We start from the raw sequence: 27,346 nt of genomic DNA, 5'->3' as shown, positions 1-27,346 counted from the left end.
GTAAAACAATGTAGCAGAAATCTGCAACAAACTCTTCAAATCACTTCAATTAATTATCTATGGACTCCTAATACATGTGGCAAGTTAAACATCTTAGTATATCAGAATAGCAAAACTAGGTAATACGTTATAGTTCTACTAAAATACCCTATTAGTAAAAGTAAATAAATAAACAAACAAATAACATCAACATCTGTTTCTTAAAAGAGTAACACTGGAAGAATTAATTGCTATTGTTTCATATTGATGACTAGTTCATACTATCATGAATGGCTACGAATTTTCCTTTGCATGCAGAATAGATGTTGCCTGACAGAAAATCTAAATCAGAGGTCACTGATACTGCAAGACCACAATAATAGCAACAAAAATGAAAGGTCTTTAATAGGTTATAAAAAATGTATGTTCTCCAGGTAGCTGGGTGGCTCAGTGGTTTAGCGCCACCTTTGGCCCAGGGCGTGATCCTGGAGTCCTGGGATCCAGCCTCACATCAGGCTCCCAGCATGGAGCCTGCTTCTCCCTCTGCCTGGGTCTCTGCCCCTCTCTCTCTCTGTGTCTCTCATGAATAAATAAATAAAATATTTCTTTAAAAAAAATGTATAGGGATGCCTGGGTGGCTCAGTGGTTGAGCGTCTGCCTTTGGCCCAGGGCGTGATCCTGGAGTCCCAGGATCGAGTCCCACATCAGGCTCCCTGCATGCAGCCTGCTTCTCCCTCTGCCTGTGTCTCTGCCTCTGTCTCTCATGAATAAATAAAATATTAAAAAAAAAAAATATTAAAAAAAATGTATGTTTTCTATCTCACAGAAGAACCACTGACTTCTTACTGAAAGCCAATTTTACACAGAATTTTAACAAATTTGATTATTTTTGAAGCCCACACCTTATGATAGCCTGAAATCAAAATATTTTATGATGAAGAAACTGAGGTTCAGAAAGATGGCTGAGCCAGAAACAAATCCAAATTTCTAAACTAGGAAGCTTGCATACTTGTACACTGCTGACTGCAGGGGAAGGCAAGGTTTTTAAGGCAAAAACCTTAAAAAGCAAACACAATATCCTGCCCCCCTCCTCCCTAAAAAGCACAGAATCCTATTACAAGACCCACTGGGATTTTAGGGCACCTATAATCCTGAGTAAAGAAAACCTTAAGCGATGTAAAATGAACTCTAGTGGAGCCAGAAGTAATTTATTATAGAAATAATTGTAATTCTGTCTAAAACGGTTAAAACAAAAAGGAGAAATGCTAAAACGAGTACATTTTCAGGTATCTAAAAAAAAAAAAAAGGACTTGATAAGTAGCCATTCTAGATGACCGTACCTTTTCTGGATTTTACGGCCCTATTTCGAAAATGTTCACACACCTCCTCAGCTATCATCTTTACGAATATTTTACGAATATCCCCCCCACACACACACACACACCCCTTCCATCTGGTTTTAGCTCCTGAAAAGTTAACGGAGCCCCAAACGCCCAGGACATTTAATTGTTCCTGGACGTTATATGTCACCACTACTGCGAAAGCTTGGTCCTGAACGGAAAGTACTGTTGTGGGAACAGATTACACCAATGCACAAAATGGTGCTTTTCATAACATCTCCAAAACGAATGGCAGTTCTGCCTTCCCGCAGACCCCGACTTAGCTCCTTAAAAGACTAAAGAGGAGCCAAATTCGCACGCTTCCCCCAGGGCACACGGAGCCCCGGAGCCCTCGCCCTCCTCCGGAAGAGTAATTATCTTCGCCTAAAAGGCCTGCGCTGCTCACGGCTCCTCGGAAACGTGGGGTGAACTTTGAGACAGCGCTGGGACGAAAAGGCAAGGGCCCGGGTTGCAGTTTCGGTTTAAAAGGCCTGTATCACGAAACTGGGTACGACAGCCGCGGTCCGCGAGAGGAAAAGGTCGGAGGAGGAGAAGGAGGAGGAAAGCCTGTGATCCAGGCTCCTCGCCTGCCGCTCTCCAACCCCGCACCCGCCGGGACATCAGGTCACCCCTTCTCCACCAATCCTCCCGCCTACCCCGCGTTAGCCATGAGTCTTACGATTTCGAAGCATCAAAAAGAAAATCACCCTTGCTCCCTAGAGTTCAGGCCGCCGTCGCTGCCGCCATGTTACAGCTTGTGCGGCAAAATGCGTCAGGGAGGGAGGCGTGCGCCCAAGTGCAGAGGGCGGGGGCCGGAGGGGGAGGACCGTCTCCCCGGCCCGGGAGGCTCGGGCAGCGGCCGCAGCTGCAAGGCCAGCGCCACGGCCCCCCCGGGACGGGCTTGTGCGGGCACCGAGCAGCCCGGATACCTCGAGGCGAAGACGGTTGACTCCGCCGGGCCTAACGCGGCGGCTCCGCCCCTCTCCTCGGGCTCTTCCCGCTCTCGTTCCCCGGGACGGCTGCAAAGGTCGCCACCGAAACGACTCGGGCTTCGCGCCGCCCACCTGCTCCGGCAGCCCTCTCTTCCCGGGGTCCGGTCCTTTAAAGCGCTTCAAATCTACCGCCGCCAGAAAAGGCGCTAAAGCCCCCTAACCGCCTCCCTCCCCCGCCACCCAGCCCGGCGTGGAGGGAAAGCGTCGCGCCGGAAGTACGCCAGCGCTCCGCCGCGGCCGGGGCCCTCCGCTTGCGTCACCCGGGCCTCCCGGGAGGCCGAGGAGCTGGGGCCTCCCAAGTACCGAGCTCTCAGGTAGCTTAACGCTTCTTGTGGGACGTGACTGGGAACGCGTGGAACCGTCGGAATGCCAGATTCTTTGTGGGGCGCTCCGGCTACTACACTTTTATTCGTCCTCTGCCGGAGGATTGGGAAGGAAGCCCTTCCTTTAAGGAGCTTCCAGGTCAGCTTCCGGTTAACGCTATGACACAAGTTTTAAAAAACGGAAACGGGGCGGCCCGGGTGGCTCAGCGGTTAGCGCCGCCTTCGGCCCGGGGCGTGACCCTGGAGACCTGAGATCGAGTCCCGCGTCGGGAGTCGGGACTCCCTCTGCCTGTGTCTCTCATGAATAAATAAATAAAATCTTAAAAAAAAAAAACAGAAACGAAGCGCTAGTTGAGAAAAAAGGAGGAAAATTACGCGGGACTTTGACGCTCTCTGAAAATTCTCACCGCAGCCCGGTGATTCGGGTTACTGATGCTTGTCTTACAGATAAGGAGATAGAGGCTCAGGGAGGATAACTGCCTTCCCCCTTCCCCCCGAATACATTGTTCCTAAATTACCGAAGCAAATCTGTGACTCCAAACCCAGGGCTCTCTAGGGAAAAATTGGACATCTATTGTCATTTAATTGTTTTAAGAGGCCAACGTCCCCAGGTGAGATTAAAAATAAATGCCTGTGCTGTTTGGAGGGAGGACTGGCAACAATCCTTGCGGGAACGTAGGGGGAGTGCGTTTTAAAGGAACTAGCTAAGGGGGGCTTTGATTTTGTTGTTGTATAGCAAGATCGGTAAGTTATGATCATTTAAATTTTTCACACATTGAGGTTAGGTAGATTAATTATCGACAATAGTCGGGCATGTGGCACATGTAAGACTCTCAACCAACTTTAATAGCTGTAACACTGAAAGGACAATCTCTGTCCGCGTCTCCATCCTCCCTTGTGGCATTGCCTTTATTACAGGAGAGCAGGGGCACACCAATTCAAATGCTAATTTCACCCAGAAACCTCCTAAAAGGCACACCCGTAAATAAACGTTTAATCTAGGTAGCCCTTGGCCCAGTCAAGTCGACACAAAATTACCCATAACAATGGGCATTGCACAACCTATCTGTTCTACTTTAGATGGATATTTGTTTTCTTTTTGAGTTTTAGCTCTTATGGAATAAAGCTTCAATGAATATTCTTGTATCTGGTGTATTGGAGCCCGTAAATTTCACATACATGTTGAGAATATACCTGGGAATGGAATTGCTAGATCTTAGGGCATGGGTGGGATCAGTTTTAGTAGATCCTGCCAAAGAGTTTCCTGAAGTCGTTGTACAATATTCTTACTGTATATGCCTTGTTAATTCCACTATAGGTGAGAGCTCTCGTTTGCAAATAAAAGAAAGCTAGTTTGAGCTAGTTCAAGTAAAGTTGGGAATGTATTGCTTCACGGAACAAAACTGTTGCACAGTGTGGTGGCTTTAAAATGTCTATAAAGGGCAGCCTGGGTGGCTCAGCAGTTTAGCGCTGCCTTCAGCCCAGGTCCTGATCCTGGAGACCCAAGATCGAGTCTCACATAGGGCTCCCTGCACGGAACCTGCTTCTTCCTCTGCCTGTGTCTCTGCCTCTCTCTCTCTCTCTGTCTGTCATGAATAAGTAAATAAAATCTTAAAAATAAAATAAAATGTCTATAAATTCTCTACTGTGACTTTCTTTTAATAGTAAAAGGCAGAATGACAGTGTGATTCTGAAGAGGCATTTTGATTTCTTCCTTGCTGTGTCTCTTGGATCACTCACTCAAGGGGAAATCAACTGCCATGTCAAGAAGATGCTCAAGCAGACTATGGAGAGGCCCATGTGACAAGAAACAGGCTTCTTGGCAAAAGTCAGAGAGGAACTGAGTCCTCCTGCCAACAGCCATGTGAGTGAGCCGTTTGGAAGCAATCCTCTAACCTTAGTCAAGGCTTCAGATGACTATAGTCCTTGTTGATATCTGACTTCAATCATGAGAAACTGTGAGCCGAAACTGCTCAGCTAAGCTACTTCTGAAATTCTGGCCCACAGAAACTGCGGGATGATAAATGTTGTTTTAAGTTGCTGAGGCTTGGGAAGATTTATTACAATAGCAGTGGATAAGTAACACAGAAGAGAATAGATAGAATATCATAGAACTTGTCTCTCGTCTAATTTGACCTATTTGTATTTTGGCTTCGTTCTCTAGACTGAAGAGGTTACCTGACATCTTAATAAATCTAAGTCCCTGGCAGCTCCAATTATAAAGTTCCAGAAAAGTCTTTGATTAGCCTTGTAGTGAAAGCCCCAAAATTTGTGCTCCCACTTACATAGTGAAGGGTGTTGCGGGGAAGTATCTGACATGCCTACATTTTCTTAGCTGTCCCCTTGGCATCCAAGTGAGGATATGTGAATATTTCTTATCAGTAGAAAATAAGTGAAAATTATGTATATTGCATCCAGGCCAAGATGTTACAAAGCGCTATGTCTTCTCTGTGTCCATTCTTCTTATTTTGTTAGCTGGATCCAGAGAGATTTAAGACCCTGGGGGATTATAAAAGAAGGGTGGGATCCCTGGGTGGCGCAGCGGTTTGGCGCCTGCCTTTGGCCCAGGGCGCGATCCTGGAGACCTGGGATCGAATCCCACGTCGGGCTCCTGATGCATGGATCCTGCTTCTCCCTCTGCCTGTGTCTCTGCCTCTCTCTCTGTGTGTGTGCCTATCATAAATAAATAAAAAATTAAAAAAAAAGAAGGGTAGTTTCCTGAATCTCCATATAGATAAAGGTCTTCCACTGACCAGAGATATCCACATTTTGATGTGAAGTGAAATCAAATTATGTTGGTTAAACCACTGACATTTTGGCTTTATTTATCATAGCAGATAGTATTACCCATCTAACAGGCTATGAGCCTGAAGTAATAGATTTGGCCTAGCTTAGGTCATTTCAGTTTTTATAGTGTGAAGCATGGAGTCTGATACCAAAACAAGGGAAGCTGGTGGGCTGAACTACTATTAACATTATTATTTATTTTTTTAAAGATTTATGTATTTATTTTAGGAAGAAATAGAAGGGGGGAGGCAACAGAGAGAGAGGAAGAGAGAGAATCCTGTGCAGACCCTACTTGGGGCTTGACCTCAGGATCCCAAGATCATGTCCTGAGCCAAAACCAAAAGTCTGTTGCTCAGCTGACTGAGCCACTCAGAGCCCCAATTTATTTTTTTAAAGATTTTATTTTTAAATGTCTCGATGCCCAACATGGGGCTTGTACTCACAAAGCTGAGATCATGAACCACAGTCTCTACTAATTGAGCCTGCCCCAACCTTTTTAAAAGAATAAAAAATTTTGTTTCTACTCACAGAAAAACAGCAAATTGCTTGTTCTTAAAGTTTTTTTTTTTTAAAGATTGTATTTATTTATTCATGAGAGACGTAGAGAGAGAGGCAGAGACATAGACAGAGGGAGAAGCAGGCTCCATGCAGGGAGCCAGATGTGGGACTCGATCCCGGGTTTCCAGGATCACGCCCTGAGCTGAAGGCAGATGCTCAACCGCTGAGCCACCCAGGCATCCCTGTTGTTTGTTCTTATTTTTTTCTATATAACCAATAATATAAAAAGTGTTAACCTTTTTAAAGACTCATGCTTGTTGTCACATATCTTTTACAGTAATATAAACTATTATAAAAATTTGAAGATTCTATAAAAGTTTAAAAATAATTGCCCCCTAATCTTTTCCAATTTTTTCCCCTTCAGGTTTCCAATAATATTCTTTTCTATTCCTGTATTAATATTAAAAACTTTCTCTCCCTTCCTTCAACAAAATAAGATCCCATCACACATATTATTCTTAAATTTCTTTTGTTTGCATGAAAAATATTATGAGCATTTTTTGCTATTTATATACCATTCCATAGTATAGATATGCTATAATTTATTCAGCCATTCTCTTGGACATTTCAGTTGTTTCAAGTTTTGGTTAATACAAACAATACTGTAATAAACATACTTTTACATATATCCTTATATATTGATGCCTATAAATCCGCAAGAAAGCCAGAAGAGAGATTAATGCATTTCAGAATATGTACACTTTTCAATGTGACATATGGTACCAGATTAGTATTGAGCGGTTGAAGCACTTTAAGATTGTATAAAAGTGATTCTTATCCTTCATGAAGGTTGTTTTCAATCTTTTTAGTTTTTGCTAATTTAATGGGTGAAAAGAATGGTTCCATCTTATTTTGTAATTTCCTGGTTACCAGTAAGGTTGCCTTTTTTTTTTAATTGAACACCTTTTTAAAAATTGTAGTTAAATACATAATCTTAACTATTTTAAGTGTATTGTTCAGTAGCATTAAGCATATTTACATTGTGCAACAAATCTTAAGAACTTTTTGTCTTGCAAAACTGTAGCTTTATACCCACTGAACAACTCCCCATTGTCCTTTCCCCTGAACCCCTAGCAACCACTATTCTAATTTCTGTTTCTATGAATTTGACTACTCTAGGTGGATGGAATCATACAACATTTATTCTTTTGTGTCTGACTTATTTCATTTAGCATAGTGTCATCGAGGTTCACCTATGTTGTAGCATGTGTCAGAATTTCCTTTCTTTTTAAGCCTGAAAAAAATTGTATTATATGTATATATGACATTTTATTTATCCATTTATCTGTCAGTGGACAATTGGGTTGCTTCCACATTTTGGCTATTGTAAATAATGCTGCTATGAACATTGCTGTACAAATATTTGTTCAAGTTCCTGCTTTTAATTCTTTTGAGTATCCAGAAATAGAATTGTTAGATTAGATGATAATTCTGTTTAATTTTTTTGAAGAACCACTATACTGTTTTTCCCACAGCAGCTGCACCATTTTACATTCCCACCAGTAATACACAAGGGTTCTAGTTTCTCCATATCCTTGCCAACACTTGGTAGTTTCTGATTTTTTGGAAATAGCCACCTATTGGGTATGAGGTGGTCTCTCATTGTACTTTAATTTGCATTTCCCTAATGATTAGTTATTTTGAACATTTTTTCATGTGCCGGTAACCATGGAGAGTCTGTTCACGCCCTTTGCGCATTGAAAAATTTTGTCACTGATTTGTAGAGTTCTTCATATATTCTGGATATTAATTTCTTATCAGATTTATAATTTACAAATATCTTCTCCCATTCTGTGGGTTGCCTTTTCAGTTGAGAGTGTTCTTTGATGCATGAAAGTTTTAAATTTGATGAAGTCCAAGTTACTTTGTTTTTTCTCTTCTTGCCTATGCAGTTGGTGTTATATACAACAAATACATTGTTTACTGGCAGAATTACTCCAGGAGAAAAAACATTCAAGTAAATTTGTGAGGAGAAAAAAGAACAGTCTCTTGATATTGGAAAAACTGGCTTGGTGTTCATTGGTTTTGTGTGTGTGTGTGTGTTCATTGTTAAGACTCAATACTATTTCAGACTTATCTGACAATGTTTAAAGCATATTGTCCTCCTGTTCTCACAGGGGATCCCTGGGTGGCTCAGCGGTTCAGTGCCTGCCTTTGGCCCAGGGCGTGATCCTGGAGTCCCAGGATTGAGTCCCATGTAGGGCTTCCAGCATGGAGCCTGCTTCTCCCTCTGCCTGTGTCTCTGCCTCTCTCTCTCTCTCTCTCTCTCTGTCTCTCATGAATATATAAATAAAATCTTAAAAAAAAAATCTCACAGAACATTGACTCAGACAAGATCACCATGCCACACAAAATACCAAAGATTCCCCTCTCATTAAATGAGTGAATGCTACTTCTTTACCAATTTCAGCTTTATCCCTGTGTTAATCTGCTTTCCTTATAATTAAGATGTATTAGATGCCCAATCCTAGGATTGCCCTGCTTCCTAGCACCCAAAAATAGAGCAAACCCTTTCTTCCTTAGACGCTCCCCAAAATTACCCAACCAAAGCCCACATCCTCTAATAGGTTCTTTCTAATACTCTTTTATTGACCAGCTAAAGGATTCCTTGCACTGTGCATTTTCCCTAGCTGTAACAAGTAATAGTAATAAACCTCAACTGCAGGCTTCTTGTGATTTTTGGCTGAAGGGCATTGACATTTGCTAGGAGGAAATTAAGAGCCACACTTTGTTAACTACTTGTTAGGTCTTGTAAAAGATACTTCTTCATGACTTAAATCACTAGCCAACACAATTTTATGGCTATGGACTTAAGTTATTACCTTAATTTTGTTCTCAGATATGATTTATATATAAATATATATATCTTATAAATGCCCTAGACTGCAAGTAAAGAAAAAAGATGCAAACAGTGACTAAACAAAAAGGATTTCCTTTTCTTACATAAGCAAGATTCCAGAGGAAGGCAGGCCTCTGGTATGTGTTTCTTAGGTCAGTCTCCTTACATTACACAAACTGGTAAGAAGGAGATAAACAGGCACAACAGTGAAGAAACTGTCCTGACACTATCACTTAGGTCCTACTGTTGCTGGAGCTGGTCTGGCACTCATAGCCCAGCATTGGTATTCTGTTGAACAATTAATTGCACAGAACACAAACATGAGACAAGGCCAAGACAAGACCATTGCATAATCATACAGAATTGAGACCAAAACAAGAACATTGTTCAAATCACAAAAAAAATGATCAAACAGGTACCTATTCTGGCTATTATGAGTGATCGCTTCCTCTTTATTAAACACAGCTTTAACCTCACTTTATTTCTCCTGCCCTATATATAAAGTTTATTAAGATACTCAATAGTGGCTGAGTGAAGTAAGTCAGTCGGAGAAGGACAAACATTATATGTTCTCATTCATTTGGGGAATATAAATAATAGTGAAAGGGAAAATAAGGGAAGGGAGAAGAAATGTGTGGGAAATATCAGAAAGGGAGACAGAACATAAAGACTGCTAACTCTGGGAAACGAACTAGGGGTGGTAGAAGGGGAGGAGGGCGGGGGGTGGGAGTGAATGGGTGACGGGCACTGGGTGTTATTCTGTATGTTAGTAAATTGAACACCAATAAAAAAAAAATAAAAAAAAATAAAAAAAAAAGATACTCAATAGTGGAATTTTCAAGAGAAAGCCCCTTAAACCTCCCCCAAATCACTTAACACAGGACTGAATACCATAATAAGTTCTTTCTAACACTTTCTTAATTTGACATTCCTTAGAGTGTGTTCTTCATTACAATTGGTCAGTAATCCCAATTTTAACTATAGGTCTTTGACTGAAGAATAGTGACACAGTGCCTAGTTTCATCCCTATGCTTTTTCTGATGTTTTTTCTGAAACTATTCTGTGCATTAAGGCCAACCTCAGTCTTCAAGGTAATCAGTTGACATGGTTCCAAACAATCTAAATCAATGCTACTCAAATTGTGCTCTCCCATTAGTGATTAACTATAGTGTTGGGGGTGAAGTAGGGGAAGTGACTGCTGTTGGTTAGCTGATTTCTTTTTGGACTTATAAAAATATTCTAGGGGCACCTGGGTGGCTCAGTGGTTGAGTGTCTACCTTTGGCTCAGGGCATGATCCTGGGGTTCTGGGATTGAGTCCCACATCAGGCTCCTTGCATGCAGCCTGCTTTTCCCTCTGCCTATGTCTCTGTATTCTCTCATGAATAAATAAATGAATCTTTTAAAAAGTTCTAAAATGAATTGTGGTGATGCTCCAGAACTCTAAACTAGGAAAAGCATTGAATTGTACAATGTGAATGGGTAAATGATGCTGTGTGTAAATTATTTCTCAATAAATAAAGCTGTTTTTTAAAAAAAAAAAAGTATGGTTCCAAAGACTGGCCTCACCATGACACAAGGGCAGAAACTGAGAGTAAGACTTTACTTTTATAGCCAGTTGATGGTCATTTCATATATGCTGAATAGTACAAGAAACAAAAATCCACAGGTGTTTTTTCCATGTTTACCTTTTCAAATTTCATTTTCTAGGTGTCCATGTTTTATTACATACTATCAAAAAATCAGTTTTCCATGGACTGGGAGAAAAGCCCAAGGTGATTGGGAAACAATGACCTAAAGGACTTATAACTGCAGCAGTTTAAAAGGGGTCGTCCCGAAGTCTCTCAAAGTGGAACTACAATGCCCAGAATGCCCCGCGAATGCGTAAGCGACGTCCATTCCGTTGGCCTCGCCGCTACGTCCTCTGGGGCGTGTAGTACGTGCCTTAAGCTGAGCACGCTGTGCAGTCCAGGCATTTTTTTTTTTTTAAACCTGCTTTGGGGACTGGATCTTCATCGGAGAGGTGATGTCTCTGGAGGAAAGGCTGCAAGCTATGAGCTGGGGGGGGGGATGGGGGGTTCTGTCCCTTGTTGGGGACCAGAAAGAGCCATCTTAACCAGCCTTCCCCGGCATCCTCCAGAAGAGCTGGAGGTCGTTGAGGGGAGAGTGTCACTTGCAAGCCAGGGCCGAGGAGGGGCGGCAGGTCGTCTTCCGCCCAGCACGTTTCCGGCCCCGAGGTGCAGGGTTTGGCCGAGAACGGAGGCCGCCTCCCGGGTATTGGATTTTCCCGGGTGCTCGGGGGCGGGCCGGGCTGAGCCCGCGGTGAGCGGGACGAGGGCGGCCGCTTTGGTTCGTCCAGGGCGGCTGTGCGCCCAGCGTGGGGGATGCTCGTGGTTCACATCCGGTGCCACCGTGCACCCAGCACTCAGCCCCAAGGGCCCTCCTTTGGTCAAGTGACTTTCCAAAGGCCGTTTGTCTGGGACGTAGCTGGAGACCTAACACCTTGGTCTCCCAGCCCGTGAGCGGCTCCTGTTTTCTATCGTAGACAGAGGAACCTTGATACCCTCGCTGCGGACAGGGTTTGTGTGTGTGAGACCCAGGTCGGCCGAGGTCAGGACGCCGTCTGCACTGTGCTGATTGCCACAAAGTACCAATACTGTCTCGTTTTGCTTTTCTTTCCTTGTAAACAGCTCAGCATAACCATAGAGTCTGAGGCAATCTTTTAGTGTTGGTTTTGCTGATGTAAGGAGGTGTTCAAGTTGAAAGAATAGAAATAACTGAGTGCTTGTCTCAGTTCACAAGTACTAAGGTAGTTTTTTTTAGACCTTTTTTTTAATAAAGATTTTATTTATTTATTCATGAGAGACACAGAGAGAGAGAGAGAGAGAGGCAGAGACACAGGCAGAGGGAGAAGCAGGCTCCATGCAGGGAGCCCGACGTGGGACTCGATCCTGGGTCTCCAGGATCACGCCCTGGGCTGAAGGCGGCGCTAAACTGCTGAGCCACCCGAGCCACCCGGGCTGCCCTTTTTAAGTCCTTTTTGAAAATAGCTTTTCTTATCTGTAAAATGCAAATGGCAATATCTGCCTGATAGGTTAGTTGAGAGAATTTAATGAGATGATCTATTTTAAAAGTCCTTTGTGAAATGTCGCAGAAATGTTAGGTATTGTGATTTTAGTCGCAGCTTTTCTGTTGTTTCTCAATTAGAAATATAAACATTTATAATATGTGTTTTTTTTTAAGATTATTTATTTATTTATTCATGAGAGACACAGAGAGAGAGAGAGAGAGAGAGAGAGAGGCAGAGAGACACAGGCAGAGGGAGAAGCAGGCTCCGTGCCGGGAGCCCGACGTGGGACTCGACCCCGGGTCTCCAGGGTCACGCCCTGGGCCGAAGGCAGCGCTAAACTGCTGGGCCACCCGGGCTGCCCTATAATATAGTTTTAAAATAAATTCTCCTTTTTCATAATTATCTTTGGTTCTTAAATTGCTTCACCATGTCTTGATACATTTCTTGATTTCTTTATATTTCCTGATTGGTGCTTTAATCGTCTTGCTTATTGGTTTAAACTGACCAAAGGTCAGTAGTGACCAAATCATTTGAATTCTTTTAGAGTACCAGAAGAAACAAGAAATTATCTCGAAAGTAGATATACTAGAAACTACCTTTCTGAAAACAATTTTTTAAAAAAATATTTTATTTATTTGAGAGAGAGCATGCACACAAATGGAAGGAGGAGCAGAGGGGGAGAGAGGGAGAGGGAAAAGAATCTCCAGCAGACTGGGTGAGCCCCATGCTGGACTGGATCCCACCATCCTGAGGAAAAAAAAAGAAACTATGGCTCTGAATTATGACTGTTTCTTGTAAAAATGTTAAGATGATATATTTATTTTTTTATTATTTTTTTTAAATATATTTTTTATTTATTTATGATAGTCATACAGAGAGAGAGAGAGGCAGAGACACAGGCAGAGGGAGAAGCAGGCTCCATGCACCGGGAGCCCGACGTGGGATTCGATCCCGGGTCTCCAGGATCACGCCCTGGGCCAAAGGCAGGCGCCAAACCGCTGCGCCACCCAGGGATCCCAAGATAATATATTTATTTATTGCAAACAGTTTGACTCTTTTGTTTAAAATGATGGTTCTGAGTTTAGGATTTTTTTTTTCCCTTCTGCTTTTATGGTCGAATTTGAATATATGTATTTGTATATGTGTAAAATTTAACAAACATTTTTTATTTTATTTTATTATTTATTTATTTATTTTTACATTTTTATTTTTTTAAAAGATTTTATTTATTTATTCATGAAAGACACACACACAGAGAGGCAGAGACATAGGCAGAGGGAGAAGCAGGCTCCATGTAGGGAGCTCAATGTGGGACTCGATCCCGGAACTCCAGGATCACGCTCTGAGCCAAAGGCAGAAGATGTTCAACCACTGAGCCACCCAGGTGTCCCTAAAAAAATTTTTTTAATGGAGTGCAGAAAGAAGTCCCTTTTCCTGGACACTTAGTTTTGGACCAAGTTCTGCTGTTTGCTTCAGACTAAGAACAAGGTCTGAAGTTAATGCAGAAAAAAACTTGTTACTTTAATCTGAAACAAAATTTTTTTTAAGATTTTATTTATCTATTCACGAGAGACACAGAGACAGAGGCAAAGACACAGGCAGAGGGAGAAGCAGACTCCACGCAGGGAGCCTGATGTGGGACTCGATCCTGGGACCTTGGGATCACGCTCTGGGCTGAAGGCAGGCACCAAACCACTGAGCCATCCAGGCTGCCCTAATTTGAATTTTGAATCTGATTTGGTATTAATAATATTAGCATAACCATGTTAAACCAATCTTTTTACAGAAGCTGCATGTTGGAATGGGATTTGGAGTTACCATAATGGAAGCAAAATACGTGAAGGAAAAAGTTACCTGTTTTCCAGCATATTGCATCTGACTACTAGTTGCAAATGGTTTTCTTTAGCTAAGAAAATTTGTGATGTGAATGAAAAATTACCTTTCTTTTAGACTCATTACTTGTAAATATGCTTCGCCTAAGAGCCATTTATCCATGCTCCTGGAGAGTGTTTCAATTTCGAACCTGCAGTTGTAAACCACTAATTAGCCAGATGATTAAGTGTACAGATGAAGAGCAAGTATTTGATCTTATTAAGAAAAACAAAGCCACATTTTCAGAAAAGCAAGTGGAATGTGCATTTAATATACTTTGGCAGTTTCAACAGCAAAGGACCAGCTTTTTAAAAAATGTTGACTGTATCAGAGACTATCCCCACTTTCTTACTCTTCATAATTTAGCTACAAGTCAAATAGAATTCATGGATGATGATACCCTGGTGAATGTGTTGTACTTCATACAGCAGTAAGTAATATACTTTTAGATTTTATAGACATCATTGTAGTTTATTTTTATATTTTAATTTTCTAAAAATCTCTTTAAAATGGAAAACTCTTTTTCTGTAAACAGTATTCCTGATCATTTAATACTTTTAAGATGGTTAGAGGATAGTCTTTATGGTAACAATGTATATGTATATCAAATGTCCTGTTGTGTAACCTGAATATATACAATTATATACAATTTTGTTTAATCATAATTCAGTAGAGCTGGGAAAACATTAAAAAAGCAAAGATATTTTTCATGGTTTGCAAGGGAATCCAGCCTTCAGAAAAACTGGATTGTCTAAAGAAAGTATTTAGCAGACATATAAGAGAAAAGTAACACACAGAAGTTGTAATCTATTTCTTAGTCTCATTCATGGAAAAATAGCAGTTTTCTCACATGATTATCCAACTCCTATATCGGTATAGATTTACTTCCTCAGTGTTCATGTTAACTTGGAAAATGATGAATAAGACAAAATTAAACAAGTCTTTTTTGCAGGACTCTTCACAGCCCTTATATGTTAATGTATATAATGGATAGCTAAGCAAACAGTTTCCAAATTTATTTAACCACAAAACATTGGGTTAAACACCTCACAAGACTCATGTCTGTTTAGGCAGATGGAGAAATGCTATTTGGTGAGGATTTGTTTAAAAACTATATTTCTATGTTTCCCTCCTAAGTAATATTTTAATACTGAAAGGATTTTAAGAGTAAAATATAATTTTGTTTTCAAGTTTTAAAAGCAGCATGTAGTTCAATTTTGCTTCATGACTCAACCTGAAAGTCTTTGATTTTTAGGAGACAACTAGAGTCTTAACATTATAAAGATACTAAGATTGGTTAAAAGAGATTTTTATACCTACAAAATATAGTCTATGTGGTTTAGTTATATAGAAAGTATTCATTGTTAATGAAGATATACTAGAAGTGGGACTCTTATATGCTCTGGTGGTACAGAATGTATCAAAAACTATAAAAATACCCTTGGATCTAAAAAAGGTTGCTTCTAAGATTTATCCAAAGAAAATAATCTGAGATACATATAAAGGTTATTGTACATTGATATTCAGCCCAAAGTTATTTATAATGCTGAAAAACTAAAATTCTAAAAGTAGGTGAGTGTTTAAGTGATATTATATTCACATAATGGAATAATATACAATGTTTAAAAATTGTTGTGAACAATGTATAGTGTCATGGGCAAATGTCCAAAATATAATGTTAACTTACTGAAAAGGGTAGGATATAAGCATGTAAAAGAAATATGTGTATTTCATATGTGTGTAGAAAAGATAACTCGAATGATATGCTCCAAATTAATGATGGTGGCAATTTATGAGTACAGACCTGTAAATCATTTTTAGTATCCTATTTAAGTTTTTCTGTATTTTACAAACTCTCTCCTATAAAAATATTTTTGTAATCAGAGCAAAGTAACCTACGTTATGTGTACTTTTAGCATAACATGTATCATTGAACATTTTCATTGTTCAGTGGAAGGCATTGAACAGATAAAAGAATGAGAGAGACATGGAATAAAATGTTGATGTTTTTATATTGTATCAAGAAAACAAAATACTGAAATGGGAATAGACCAGAGATAAGGTCTGTGTAAGAGTACAATAATTTGAGGTTCACTTTTGCAATATAACTCTTACTTGCATAATTGTTTTTAGTAATTTAAAAGCATTCATGTATGACAGATTATTTTCTCTTGGTTTTCTTGAGGTGTGCTCCTGAGGCCCATGACCTTCTGGTTGAAGCACTAGTTATAGAATCATGGAGAAGACTAGAAAGGCAAGTACTCTGGGTTCATCATTTAAGAGCACAGTTATCTTATTCAAAGTTAGCTCAGTGAAATCTTGTAGAGAAAGAATGGGGAGCTGCTGCCTACCTAATTAAGCTTCACTGAAAAAAAATGTAAACTCATTTGGGTTGAGGGTTTTTTGATTGTGTAAAGGAAAATAATGAGGAATTTATATTTTCCCTAAGAGAGAAAGAAAACTCTAATATTTGCTCTTTAAATTAACAGTGGGAACAGTGTGCTTTTCCACATATATAATTAATTAAAATATAACTAAGGTGCAGTAACAGCTATTTGGCTTTTTGTTTTTTTTTGTGAAAACATTTTATTTATTCATGAGAGACACAGAGAGAGAGAGAGAGGCAGAGACATAGGCAGAGGGAGAAGAAGCAGGCTCCTCACAGGGAGCCTGATGTGGGACTCCATCCCTGGACCTGGTATCACGCCCTGACCCAAAGGCAGATGCTCAACAACTGAGCCACCCAGGCATCCCTATTTGGCTCTTTGAATCTTCTTTTCTGGAGGATTGTACTTCAGAAAGAAAAGATTCAAGGTGCTTGGCTGACTCAATTGGTGGAGCATGAGATTCTTGATCTTGGAGTTACGAGTTTGAGCCTATATTGGGGGTAAAGTTCACTTAATAAATTAAAAAAAGAAAGAAAAAGATTCTCTGAATGATAGGGGAGAAAAGAAGACACCAGTTTATTAGAAAGGAAAACTTTTTAACATTGTTTAGCAGCATTTGTAAGTAGTTGTTCATCACTTTTTTATGGAGAGGCAATGAATATAATCATATGTGACTTAGAAGTTTTCAGGTATGCTGCTGTGAACAGGATTAATTCACATCTCTTTCCTGTACACAACTATATTTGCAGTATGTTGGCATAGTCAGTAATCATCTAGAAAAATGTAAAATTTGTTCAGCATGTTCTTATAAGAAGTCTATTCTATACAAAACTATATTATTCATACTATATAAGAATATGAGAAACTCCACTTATAAAAAAGGGGAGATAGCAACAGACCTTATTTTGGAAAATCTTTAGCTATTTCTGAAAATTTAGAACTTTTTAACATAGATCCCTATGTTAAAAAGGCTGTCCCAGCATAGCCTACATCCATTATTAATGGGGTAAAACAAATGTTAGTGAAGAAAGGGAAAATCAAAGTGGGAAAAAGAAAGGAACATTTGAAAACCACAGAACAGAAAGGCGGTTCAAGATGGAAACATAGGAAGACCCTACTCATTCTACCAAAGACACACCAAATATACAGCTACCTATAAAACAACTGTCTCTGAAAAAAGACCCGAGGACTAGCTGAAAAACAACTCCACAAGATATCATGGCAAGGCCACCTGGAGATAGGTGGGAGAGGCAGAGACATGCTCTTGAGGTCCGCACTCCTGACTCAGTGACCCACAAAGGGAGGGATCTAACAAATATAAAGCCTATCCCTGAGGAGTGAGGAGGTTGAGCCCCACATCAAGAACCCCAGCTCTTGGGACCTGTACCAGAGAAATGAGCTCATAAATGTGTGGCTTTGGAAACTACTGGAGATGGGATGGCTAGGTGGCTCAGAAGTTGAGTGTCTGCCTTTGGCTCAGGGCGTGATCCTGGAGTCCCAGGATCGAGTCTACCTTGGGCTCCCTGCATGGAGCCTGCTTCTCCCTCTGCCTGTGTCTCTGCCTCTCTTTCTCTGTGTGTCTCTCATGAATAAATAAATAAAATCTTTAAAACAAATAAACAAAACTACTGGGGCTTGCATCAAGGAGACCCAAGTGTTGTAGGAACCTGGGACTCTGCTCTTAAAATGTTCACATGCAGGCTTACTTGTCTTGGAACCCAGCACAAAAGTAGCAGTTTGGAAGTGCCTAAGCCATATGTGAAGGGGATTTACAGGGTAAGCTTAAAGTGCCTGCCAGAGGGACAGGGTCCATTGGAACTCTTGTTGCCAGAGGCACTGGTGGGCACCATTTTTATACTCTTCTACCTTGCTCACACCAACACTGGCAGGTACCATTTTAGTGGTCTCCTACCTTGTAAAAGTTGTTTACCCTGCTTTTGTGTACTTCTGTGGCTCTGCCCCACCAAACCATTGGGCCAGCTTGCCCTTACCCAGTATCCCCCACAGCCCCACACTGCTAAAGCTGGTAGGCAGCTTTGCCTCGGCCTGGTACTCCTCCTTGGCCCTGCCAAATCTGGCATATATGGCAGTCCACAGAGGGAACGCCCTTTGAACACCTGCCTCTGGTGTCCAGGGAGTTTTGTGTTTCTGAGACCCATGGGACTGGACCAATCAGAGACTTTTTGACAGGCAGATATGCCCAAAGCACCACACAGATAGCAGACTGAAGTACCCTGGTCTTCCTGTGATTCCTTCAAGATTGAAAAGATAGCTATGTTGCCTAATGTATAAGAATAGACATTGAAAGTCAAAGAAAAGTGAGAAAACAATGGGCTATATTTTAAATGAGAGAAGATAAAACCCCTGAAAAAACCATAATGAAACAGAGATCTCAGGAGAAGAATGGATGGACATAAAACTTCAACAAAGAGATGGAAAACATAAGAAAGTACAAACAGAAGACTTGGAACTGAAGAATATAATAACTGAACTGAAAGACACACTGCAGAGGTTCAGCAGCAGACTAGGTGAACCAGAAGAACTAGTGACTGGAACCAGGGTAAAGTGGAACTCACTCAAACAGTGCAGCAAGAAAAAAAAAAAAAAAAAGTAAAGATACTGTATGAGGGCTATGGGACTACATTAAGTGGAACAGTGTTCTCCTAATAGATGTTCCAGAAGGAGAAGAGAGAGAAAAAGGAACAGAACACTTATTTGAAGAAAAAATATCTAAAAATTGCACTAATCTGGGGAAGGAAACAGATATTTAGATCTAGGAATCCCAGAGAGTTCCAAATAAGATGAACCCAGAAATTTATATCAAGACACATTATAATTAAAACATCAAAAGTTAAAAAGAGAGTCTTAAAAGCAGCAAGAGAAAAACAACTTTTTATGTACAAGGTAACCCCCTAAGACTCTTCCCAGATTTTTCAATGTAAACTTTGCAGGCCAGAAGGGAGTGGCATGATATATTCAAAGTGCCAAAAGCAAAACACTTCCAACCAAGAATACCCTACCTGAGAAGATTATCGTTCAGAATTGAAGGAGAGGAAGTTTTCTAGACAAGCAAAAACTGAACAGGTTTACCACTACTAGAGTTAAAAGATACATGAAAGGTACTTCTTTACGCTGAAAAGAAAGGCCAATTGGTAACAAGAAAACATATAAAGTAAAAATCTCTCTGCTAAAGGTAAATATAAAGAGTAGTGGACTGTGAAGGTTAGAAGGCAAAAGTAGTAAAATTAAGTATAATGATAACAGTTAAGGGATATACTAAATAAAAAGATAAGAAATGTGACATCAAAAACATAAAATGTGGTAAGGGGAGTAAAAATGTAGAGTTTTAGAATGTATTCAGACTTAAATTCCTATCAACTTAAAATAGACTGGTATATCTATATATAGGCTGATATATGTAAGCCAAATGGAAATCACAAAGCAAAAACATATGGTAGATATACAAAGGATCATGAAACTGGAATCCTAACACCACAGAAAGGCATTAAATCATAAGGGAAGAGAGCAAGAGGGAAAATCAGCAGAGAAGAACAACAAAACAGCCAGGAAACAGTTAAAATGACCATGAGTACATACCCATCTATAATTATTTTAAATATAAATGGACTAATGCCAACTTCTGACTCTTGTGGCCTCAGTATGCTTGTTTTTGGTATCTGGAGGCTGCACAGCAGGGTGGTGGCTCAGATGGAGAGCCGATGACAGCTGTAGTGACTACCAGTTTGGGGAGAACAAGTCTCAAGAAATTTTAGAAGATTGAAACCCTATCAAGCATCTTTTCAGACTGCAATGGTACGACAGTATAAATTAATCACAAAAAGTTGGAAAAATTACAAATATGTGGAGATTTAACAACATACCACCAGACAACCAATGGGCCAATTAAGAAATTGAAGGAAAAGTAAAAAAAATCAAATTTTCCTCAGATAAATGAAAATATAGCTTTCCAAAATCTGTGGGATGCAGCAAAAGCAGTTTTAACAGGGAAGTTCATAGTGATACAGATCTACTTCAAGAAATAAGTAAAATCTGAAATAAATAATCTAACTTTATTTCTAAAGGAACTAGAAAGCAAAGAGCAAATGGAAGCCCAAAATTAGTAGAAAGAAGGCCATAACAAAGGTCAGAGAAAAAGTAAATGACAAAGAGACTAGAGAGGGTCACCTGGGTAGATCAGTTGGTTAAGTGTCCAATTCTTGATTTTAGCTCAGGTTGTGATTTGAGGGTGGTGAATTTGAGCCCCTAAGTTGGGCTCTGTTCTCAACACGGAATCTGCTTGAGATTCTTTCCCTCTCTCTCCTCTTCTGCCCCTCCTCCCCACTTGTACTTTCTCTCTTTCTCAAATTAAAAAAAGAAAACGAGACTAAGGAGATAATAGAAAAGATCAATGAGGTGTGGCTTGTTGGTTCAGTTGGTTAAGCATCTGCCTTCGGGGCAAGTCATCTTGGGGCTCGAGCCCCTCATTGGGCTCCCTATTCAGTAGGGACTGTTTCTCCCTCTCCTCCTGTCCCTCCCTGCCTGCTTGTACTTTCTGTCTCAAATAAATAAAATATTAAAAAAAGAAAAGATCAATGAAATTAAGCTGGTTCTTTGAAAAAAATAAACAAAATTGATAAACTTTTAGCTATTTACTAAGAAAGAGATCTTGAATAAATGAAATCGGAACCACCCAGGTGGCTCAGTGGTTGAGTGTCTGCCTTTGGCTCAGCCCGTGATTCCATGGTCTTGGGACTGAGTTCTACACAGGCTCTCCATAGGGAGCCTACTTCTCCCTCTGGCTATATCTGCCTCTTTCTGTGTCTCTCATGAATAAATAAATAAAATCTTTTTAAAAAATGAAATCAGAAATGAATGAGGGAACATCATACCTGATAACAAAATGATACAAAAGCTAATAAGATCTTGGCTGTGGTGGACAATTATATACCAACAAATTGGACAACTTAGAAGAAATGGATAAATTCCTAAAAATAGACAGTCTTCCAAGCCTGATCATGAAAAAATAGAAGGTCTCAATAGACCAATTACTAGCAAGGAGATTGAATCAGTAATTTAAAAAACTCCCAACAAACAAAAGTCCAGGAACAGACAGCAGCTTTCAGTGGTGAATTTTATTAAAGTCTTCTTTTAAGACTTAATACCTATTTTTCTCAAACTCTCCCAAAAAATGGAAGAGGAGAGAACACTTCCAAACTCATTTTAGAGGCTAGCATTAGTCTGAAACCAAAAGCAGACAAGGACACCATAGAAAAAGAAAATTACAAGTCCGTATATCTGATGAACATAGATATAAAAATCCTTAAAAAATTAGCAAGCCAAATTCAATAATACATTAAAAAGATCATATACCATTGTCAAGGGGATTTATTCCAAAGATGCAAGGATGGTTCAACATCCACAAATTAATGTGATACAGCACGTTAACAAAATGGAGGATAAAAATTATATCATAATCTTAATAGATGCAGAAAAAACATTTGATGGAATTCAACATCCATTTATGATAAAAAAAAACTGTCAACAAAGTAAGTATAGAGTGTCCCTCATCATAATAAAGTCCATAAATGACATACCCACAGCTAAGATTGTATTCAGTGGTGGAAAGTTGAAAATTTTTCCTCAAGGTGATGAGTAAGACAAAGATGCCCACTCTTACCACTTTTTTTCAGTATAGTGTTAAAAGTCCTATGCAGCACCTGGGTGCCTCAGTCAGTTAAGTGTCTGTGTTTGGCTTAGGTCTATGATTGTAGTGTCCTGGGATTGAGCCCTGAATTGGGCTCCCTGCTTAGTGGTTAGCCTGCTTCTTCCTCTCCCTTGATTGCTATCCAGTCTTGTGAACTCATGTGTATATGCTCTCTCTCTCTTTCTCCCTCCCTTCTTCTCAATTTCTCTCAAATAAGTGAATAAATAAAATCTTAAAAAAATACAGTCCTAGCCAGAGCAATTAGGCAAAGAAGAAATAAAAGACATACAAAATGAAAAGGAAGAAGTAAAGAAGTAAAACTCACCATTTGCAGATGACATGATTTTTATATATAGAAAACCCTAAAGACTCCACCAAAAACCTGTGAGAACTAATAAACTAATTCAGTGAAATTACAGGATACAAAGTCAATATATTAAAAATCTGTTGTGCTTTTATACACTAAGAATAAACAATTAGAAGGAATAGGACAATCCCATAGTAAGAGGACAGTCCCATTTATAATTGCTTTGAAAAGAATTAAATATCTAGGAATAAATTTAAACAATGAAGTGAAAGACACTGAAAACTAAGACATTGGTGAAAGAAATCAAAGAGGACACAAACAAATTGAAAAATATTCATGGCCATGGATTGGAAGAATTTATATTATTAAAATGTCCATATTACCCAAAGCAACCTATAGATTCAGTGCAACTCTATCAAAATTCCAGTGGGGTTTTTCACAGAAATAGAACAATCCTAATACTTGTATGGCACCACAAAAAGTCTCTAATAGCCAACACAGTCTCGAGAACAGAGAAAGCATCAAGCTCCCTAATTTCAAAGCATATTAGAAGGCTATAGTAATTAGAACAGTATGTTATTGGCATTAAAAACAAACACAGAGGGACGCCTGAATGGCTCAGCAGTTGAGTGTCTGCCTTTGGCTCAGGAGATGATCCCAGAGTCCCAGGATTGAGTCCCACATCGGGCTCCCTGCATGGAGCCTGCTTCTCCCTCTGCCTGTGTCTCTGCCTCTCTCTCGAATAAGTAAATAAAATCTTTAAAAAGAAAAAGAATTTCTTAAAAAACAAAACAAAACAAAAAAACACAGATCAATGGAGCAGCGTAGAAAGCCCACAAATAAACTTGTAAACATATGGTCAATTAATTTATGACAAAGGTGGCAAGAATATACAATAGGGAAAGAACAGTCTCTTCAGTAAATAGTGCTGGGAAAACTGAATTAGCCACATGCAAAAGAATGAAACTGGACCACTATCTTACACCATACACAAAAGTAAACTCCACTCAAGTGGAGTAAACCACTTGAACATAAGACCAGAAGGCATAAAACTCCTAAAAGAAAACATAGGCACTAAACTTGAAATTACTTGTAGTGATATTTTCTTTGGATCTGACTCCAAGGGCAATCAATGGCAACAAAAACAAAGTAAACCAAGGAGACTACATTAAACTAAAAACATTTTGAACAGTGAAGAAAATCATCACCAAAATAAAAGCAACCTACTGAATGGGAGAAGATGTTTGCAAATCATGTATCTGAATAGAGGTTAATAATCCAAAATATATAGAGAACACCTACAGCTAAATAACAACAATAACAATCTGATTAAAATATGAGTAGGGGACTTGAATAAATATTTTTCCAAAGAAGACATACAGATGGCCAATGGGACATGAAAACATGCTCAACATCACTAATAATCAGAAATGCAAATCAAAACCACTATGAGTTATCATCTCACTACTGTCAGAAGGGCAATTATCAAAAGGACAAGAAGTAGCAAGTGTTGGTGAGGATTTGGGGAAAAGGGAACCCTCTTGCACTGTTAGTGGGAATGTAAATTAGTACACTGTTATGGAAAACATGGAGCTTCCATAATAAAAATAGAACCACCATATGATCCAAGAAGTCCACTTCTGGGTGTTTATCCAGAGAAAATAATAATACCAATCAAAGGATATATGCACCTTTATGTTCATTGCAGCATTATTTACAATATTTAAGACATGGAAACAGCCAAAGTGTCCACTGATGGATGAATGGATAAAGAAGATGTGGGAGAAATATATATATATGAATATTAGCCCGCCAAAAGAATGAAATCTTGCTATTTGTAAACACATGGATAGACCTTGTAGATATTAGGCCGAGTGAAATAAATCAGACAAAGACAAATACATGATATCATTTATATATGGGACTCTAAAAACAAATGAGCAAACAACAAAACATAAATGTAGAGAATAGATTGGTGGTTGCCAGAGGGGAGGGCAATTGGAGGATAGGCAAAATGGGAGAAGGTGGGCAGGAGATATGAACTTCCAGTCACAAAATAAATTTAAGTTGGGGTTGTAATGTAACAGCATCATGACCATAGTCGATATTATGTTACGTATTATGTAACTTTATATGGTGACAGGAGGAAACTAGACTTACTGGGGTAATCATTTCACAGTCTATATAAATATCAATTCATCATTTTGCATACCTGAAACTAATGTAATGTTATATGCCAATTATACTTTAATAAAAAATAAAATAAAAACCATGGAACACAAAGAGAACAAAGTCATGGAGGTTAAATAACATGATACTAAATAATGAATGGGTGAACCAAGAAGTCAAACAAGAAATCAAAAATCACATGTAAACAAATGAAAATTAAAAAAAACCAAGTTGCCAAAATCTTTGAGGTGCAGCAAAAGTGATTCTAAGAGGGAAGTTTATAGTAATACAAGGCTACATCGAGAAATAAGAAAAATCTCAGATAAACAACCTAACCTTACACCTGAAGGAGCTCTAAAAAGAACAAACAAAACGTAAATGGAACAAAAGGAAGGAAATAATGAAGATTAGAGTAGAAATAAATGATATAGAAACTAAAAATATGCAATAGAACATACCAATGAAACCAGGAGCTGGTTCTTTGAAAAGATCAACAAAATTAATAAACCTCTACTCAGACTTATCAGAGAGAGAGGGAGAGAACCTAGATAAACAAAATTACTAATGAAAGAGAAGAAATAACCAATAGCACAGGGGGCTCCTGGGTGGCTCAATCTCTTAAATGTTCTATTCTTGATTTCGGCTCAGGTCATAATCTGAGGTTCTGGGATTGAGCCCTGCATCAGACTCCACACTTAGTAGGGAGTCTGTTTAGGATTCTTTCTCTCCTTCTCCCCTGCCCTGCTCATACTCTCTCTAAAATAAATAAAATCTTTAAAAGAACAACCAACACCACAGAAATAGAAACAATTTTAGGGATCCCTGGGTGGCGCAGCGGTTTGGCGCCTGCCTTTGGCCCAGGGCACGATCCTGGAGACCCGGGATCGAATCCCACATCGGGCTCCCGGTGCATGGAGCCTGCTTCTCCCTCTGCCTGTGTCTCTGCCTCTCTCTCTCTCTGTAACTATCATAAATAAAAAAAAAAAAAAAAAAAGAAACAATTTTAACGAGATTATGAAAACCTACACGCCAACCAATTAGACAATTTAGAAGACGTGGATAAATTCTTAGAAACATATAGCCTACCAAAACTAAAGCAGGAGGGAATAGAAAATTTGAACAGACTGATTACCAGAAATGAAACTGAATCAGTAATCAAAAAACTCCTAAAAATCAGAGTCCAGGACCAAATGGCTTCATAGGTGGATTCTACCAAACATTTAAAGAAGAATTAATACCTATTTTTCTCAAACTCTTCCAAAAAAATAGAAGAGGAAGGAAAACTTCCAAATTCATTCTCTTAGGCCAATATCACTTTGATACCAAATCAGATAAAGACCCCACAAAAAAAGAACCACAGGCCAATATCTCTCATGTGTATAGATGCGGAAATTCTCAGTGAAATATTTGCATACCAAATTCAACAATACATTAAAAAAATCATACATCACGATCAAGTGGAATTTATTCCTGGGATGCAAGGGTGATTTAATATTCACAAAATAATCAGTGTGATACATCACATCAATAAAAGAAAGGATATCACTATAAAAAATAAATAAATAAAAGAAAGGATAAAAGCCAAATAATCATTTCATTAAATGCAGAAAAAGCATTTGACAAAGTACAACATCCAGTCATGATAAAAACCCTCTGCAAATTAGGCCTAGAGGGAACATAGTCTAACATAACAAAGACCTTATATCAAAAACCCGCAGTCCACATCATACTTAGTGGTGAAAAACAGACCTTTGCCCTTAAGGTCATGAATAAGACAATACTGCTTTTACTCAACATAGTACTAGAAGTTTGAGACACAGCAATTAGACAACATAAAGAAATAAAAGACATGCAAATTGTAAGGAACAAGGCAAACTCTCAGAATTTGCAGATAACATGATACTATGTATAGAAAACCTTAAAGACTCCACCAAAAAACTACTAGAACTGATAAATGAATCAAATAAAGTTGCAGGATACAAAATCAATGTGCAGAAACCTATTGCCTTCCTATACACGAATAATAAAGCACTTGCAAGTAAAATTAAGAAAACAACCCCATTTGCACCTGGGTGGCTCGGTGGTTGAGTGTCTGCCTTTGGTTCAGGTATTGGTCCCAGAGTCCTGGGATTGGTTCCCATATCGGGCTCCCCATGGGGAACCTGCTTCTCCTCTGCTTGTGTCTCTGCCTCTCTGTCTCTCATGAATAAATAAATAAAATCTAAAAAAAAATCCCATTTACAATTGCACCAAAACCAATAAAATATCAAGGAATAAAATTAAAAGAGGTGAAAGACTTGTACTCTGAGAAAACTACAAAACACTGATGAAGGAAATTCAAGATGATGGAAAGAAACACATTCCATGCTCGTGGGTTGGAAGAATGAATATTATTAAAATGTCTATTCTACCTAAAGTAATCAACAGATTTCATGCAATTCCTATCAAAACCAACAGCATTTTTCACAGAACTGGAACAAACAATCCTAAAATTTGTATGGACCTACAAAAGACCTCTGATAGCTAAAGCAATCTTGAAAAAGGAAAACAAAACTGGAGTTATCCCGCAGATTTCAAGTTATATTATAAAGCAATGGCAATTAAAACTGTGGTACTGGCATAAAACTAGATGCTTAGGTCAATGGACTAGAACAGAAAACCCAAAAATAAACCCACCAATTACATGGTCAATTAATCTTTGAGGAAGGAGGAATGAATATCAAATGGGCAAAAGACAGTTTCTTCAACAAGTGGAGTTTTAAATGCAAAAGAATGAAATTGGACCACTTTCTTTTTCTTTCACCATATACCAAAGTAAACTCAAAATGGATTAAAGACCAAAACGTGAGACCTGAAACCATATAAATCTTTGAAGGAGCACAGGCAGTACTTTATCTGACATTACCTGTAGCAACATTTTTCTAGATACAGCTCCTGAGGCAAGGGATATCAAAGCAAAAATAAACTATTTGGAACTACATC

At 39.1% G+C, this 27,346-nt stretch overlaps 2 protein-coding genes across 19 annotated transcripts in view; one reads left to right on the top strand and one right to left on the bottom strand.

The window, feature by feature from the left end:
- The window catches only part of PPIG (peptidylprolyl isomerase G), a 51,527-nt gene extending 48,710 nt beyond the window's left edge, over positions 1–2,817 (bottom strand). The window contains exon 1 of one of the 10 annotated variants that reach the window (XM_025460095.3): positions 2,654–2,817. The gene's annotated coding sequence lies outside the window, so the exon portion shown is untranslated. Of the gene's footprint in view, positions 1–2,037; positions 2,563–2,653 lie in introns of those variants that run through there. The other 9 variants (XM_025460093.3, XM_049106248.1, XM_025460091.3 and 6 more) reach the window with 9 other exon arrangements.
- FASTKD1 (FAST kinase domains 1) overlaps positions 2,541–27,346 on the top strand; it is a 54,502-nt gene continuing 29,696 nt past the window's right edge. For 7 of the 9 annotated variants that reach the window (XR_007408625.1, XR_007408624.1, XR_007408626.1 and 4 more), the window contains exons 1-3: positions 10,754–10,878; positions 13,712–14,227; positions 15,983–16,051. Coding sequence is in view for 6 of the 9 variants with exons in the window: in XM_049106244.1 (XP_048962201.1) it covers positions 13,893–14,227; positions 15,983–16,051 (404 nt within the window). In the remaining 3 variants the exon portion in view is untranslated. Of the gene's footprint in view, positions 2,665–10,753; positions 10,879–10,948; positions 11,130–13,711; positions 14,228–15,982; positions 16,052–27,346 lie in introns of those variants that run through there. The other 2 variants (XM_025460089.3, XM_049106242.1) reach the window with 2 other exon arrangements.

The sequence above is a fragment of the Canis lupus genome, chromosome 36 (assembly GCF_003254725.2).
Source record: "Canis lupus dingo isolate Sandy chromosome 36, ASM325472v2, whole genome shotgun sequence".
NCBI classification, from domain to species: Eukaryota; Metazoa; Chordata; class Mammalia; order Carnivora; family Canidae; genus Canis; species Canis lupus.
Note: the sequence above shows the minus strand (reverse complement) of the source record. Positions and strands in the feature narration are given on the sequence as shown.